The sequence below is a fragment of the Calidris pugnax genome, unplaced genomic scaffold, assembly GCF_001431845.1.
Source record: "Calidris pugnax isolate Ruff unplaced genomic scaffold, ASM143184v1 scaffold37, whole genome shotgun sequence".
Taxonomy (NCBI): Eukaryota; Metazoa; Chordata; class Aves; order Charadriiformes; family Scolopacidae; genus Calidris; species Calidris pugnax.
The window spans coordinates 107,400-110,346 of record NW_015090816.1 but is presented as its reverse complement, the minus strand read 5'-3'; the positions used below and the strand labels follow the sequence as shown (position 1 = coordinate 110,346).

Below are 2,947 nucleotides of genomic sequence, written 5' to 3'. Positions count from 1 at the left end.
ACCAAAATCTGAACGGCCAAAGGGCAGTTTTTCGCCGAGCTCTGGGCGTCAGGAAAGGAAAGTGAAGAAGCCACGAGCGCGGGTGGGCAGCGCTGGGGACACAGCCCTGCTTCTCCTTAGCTGCTCCTCGGGGAACCAGGGGGTCCCAGCCCATCAGCCCCCCCCCCCACCCGGCGTCCCCATCCCCCTCCGGGGTCCCCCTCACAGAAGGGGGGTGAACGCATCAACCCGCTCAGAAGAACCGTCCTCTCAGAGCTGTCTCAGCCCCAGGGTCTCACGTGGAGACGAGGAATTGAGGAATAAATGGAGGGTCACCACCGGCTCATTAGAAAAATGACTTAATTGAGTCAAAGCAAAGTTGTGGGTGGGCTGAAATGAGCTCAGGAGGCACAATCCCCCCCTCTCCTGAGGCCTTGCAAACTCGGTGCATGGCCCAGGGTCTGACACAGGGGTGGCAACGCCGATGAGCCCACCCAGCAGCAGCAACGGTGGGTGCCTGTCCCCATGGTGGATCTGCAGCCCCATAACAGATCCTCAGTCCCACAATGGATCTGCAGCCCCATAAAGGATCAGCAGCCCCATGATGGATCCTCAGCCCCATGATGGATCCTCAGCCCCACACTGCATCTGCAGCCCCATGATGGATCCTCAGGCCCAGGCTGGATTCACAGCCCCATGATGGATCCACAGCCCCATAACAGATCCTCAGCCCCATGATGGATCCACAGCTCCATGGTGGATCCACAGCCCCACAATGGATCCACAATCCCATGATGGATCTACAGCTCCATGGTGGATCTGCAGCCCCATGATGGATCCTCAGCCCCATGATGGATCCACAGCTCCATGGTGGATCCACAGCCCCACAATGGATCCACAATCCCATGATGGATCTACAGCTCCATGGTGGATCTGCAGCCCCATGATGGATCCTCAGCCCCATGGTGGATCCACAGCCCCACGCTGGATCTGCAGCCCCGTGATGGATCCTCAGCCCCATGATGGATCCACAGCCCCATGATGGAGCCACAACCCCACACTGGATCCACAATCCCATGATGGATCCACAACCCCACACTGGATCCACAGCCCCATGATGAATCCTCAGCTCCACGCTGGATCCTCAGCCCCGTGATGGATCCTCAGCCCCACGCTGGATCTGCAGCCCCATGATGAATCCTCAGCTCCACGCTGGATCCCTGGATCCTCAGCCCTGTGATGGATCCTCAGACCCACGCTGGATCTACAGCCCCATGCTAGATCTGCAGCCCCATGATGGATCCACAACCCCACGCTGGATCCTCAGACCCACGCTGGATCCTCAGCCCCACATCAGTGCTGCTGGTGGGGAATGAGAACAGCCAAGCCTGGTGGGAGAAATGGCGGGTGGTTTTATTACACGATGTCTCCAAGTGCCACGAAGGTGTGACACCCTCCCTCCCGGGCATTCCTCCCCACTGCAATAGGGATAAAACAGGGTTTCAGTGCCATCCTTTTCACTCCTCCTTGGCTGTTCCTCCTGCCACTTTCCCACCACCCCCACCCCCACCACCCCTCTTCCCCATTTTTTTTCCATCTTTGCCAACCATTAAGTCTCAGTGCACCATGCCAGCCTGGCATCATGGGGACAGTCCCCAAGGCAGGGGGCTGCTGCTGGGGGGGTCAACCCAGCTGGGACCAGGCAAAGAAGCCACCGGTGTGGTGTCCTTTGGGAGCAAAGCCCACGGTGCTGGGGAGATACCTCCCTTGTGGGGCTCAGGCTCGCTCCCTCCCTCCATGGGGTGACGATGGGTCCATCCCCTGCCTCCTCGAGGTGACACAGGACCTCAGGTGACAGGGTGCTAGCAGCTCCCTCCCGTGCACAAGAAGATCCCCACGGCCATGCCCAGCAAGGCGAGGGTCCCCAGGATCAAGCCCAGCACCAGCGGGGCGTGCGACCTGCTGCTCTGCTTCCCTGCAAGAGGCAAGAGGGAAGGAGGTGATGACTGGGGTCACCCCCACCGTCCCACCGTGTGGTCACCCCACCACCACCACCACCACCATCCCCATCACAGACCCGTCCCGGCGCTCTGAGCCTGCAGGATGTCCACGCAGGTGGTGTTGAGGAAATACTGGAGGTCCTGGGTGGTCTCGGAGTACTTCATCAGCTCGCTCTGGGCAAAGGCGGCCACGGCGTCGTCGCGGGGCCAGCGCCGCTCCCAGGTGGCGTTGGGGACGTGGAAGGAGAGGAAAGCTGTCCCGTTGAGGGTCACCTCGTAGAAGCTGTGGGTTGTGCCGTTGGGGAAGAGCTGGCAGCCCAGGCGGCAGCACAGGCTCTGGGTGTCTGCGGGGACAGAGGGAGGGGGTCAGGGTCGGGGTCGGGGTCAGGGTCAGGCTCCCCACCCTCAGCAGCCCGTCGCCCTCCCCAGCATCAAGCTGTGCTCTGAGTTTGCCAGGCCTCAGCCTCGCTCTGCCCGACCCACCCACAGCTCTGCTTTCCCCGGGCTTGGCTCCAGCGGTGGATTTTCCAGCGGCTGCGCTGGTTTTTCCCTTCCTTATCCACACTTTGGGTTTTTTTGGGATGGGCGGTTTTTGGGGACAGAGCGAGACACTCATGGCACAGGGAGTGGGCGGGCACTGGGTGAGGGGAGGCGTGGGGCTCCCACCGGAGACCCCGAGGTGACAAAGTGCTCCCCAAGGGCTGGGTAGAGAAACACAGAACTGGGGCAAAGCTGGTTTGGAGGGGGGGGGAGTGTGAGAAAGAAAACGATGGTGAAACACCTCCCGCAGGGGAACACTGGGGGGGGTAACGGGGGCTTGTGGAGAACGGGGAGGAGAGGGAGACCATCACCATCAGCATCTCACACCTCCCGGGGAGGATGCGGGGTGCAGGGGGTGCAGGCAGGGATGCAAGTGGGAGGCAGGGGGGAGTCAGGGGGGATGTAGGCAGGGTGCAGACAGGGGGTGC

The 2,947-nt window shown here is 61.4% G+C and overlaps 1 protein-coding gene across 1 annotated transcript in view; it reads right to left on the bottom strand.

The window, feature by feature from the left end:
* Positions 1–1,568: 1,568 nt before the first annotated feature.
* The window catches only part of PROCR (protein C receptor, endothelial), a 3,034-nt gene continuing 1,655 nt past the window's right edge, over positions 1,569–2,947 (bottom strand). Inside the window, exons 3-4 of the mRNA XM_014939707.1 lie at positions 2,057–2,323; positions 1,569–1,954 (exon numbers count right to left, since the gene is read on the bottom strand). Coding sequence (XP_014795193.1) covers positions 1,842–1,954; positions 2,057–2,323 — 380 coding nt within the window. The 3' untranslated portion in view covers positions 1,569–1,841. The remainder of the gene's footprint in view (positions 1,955–2,056; positions 2,324–2,947) is intronic.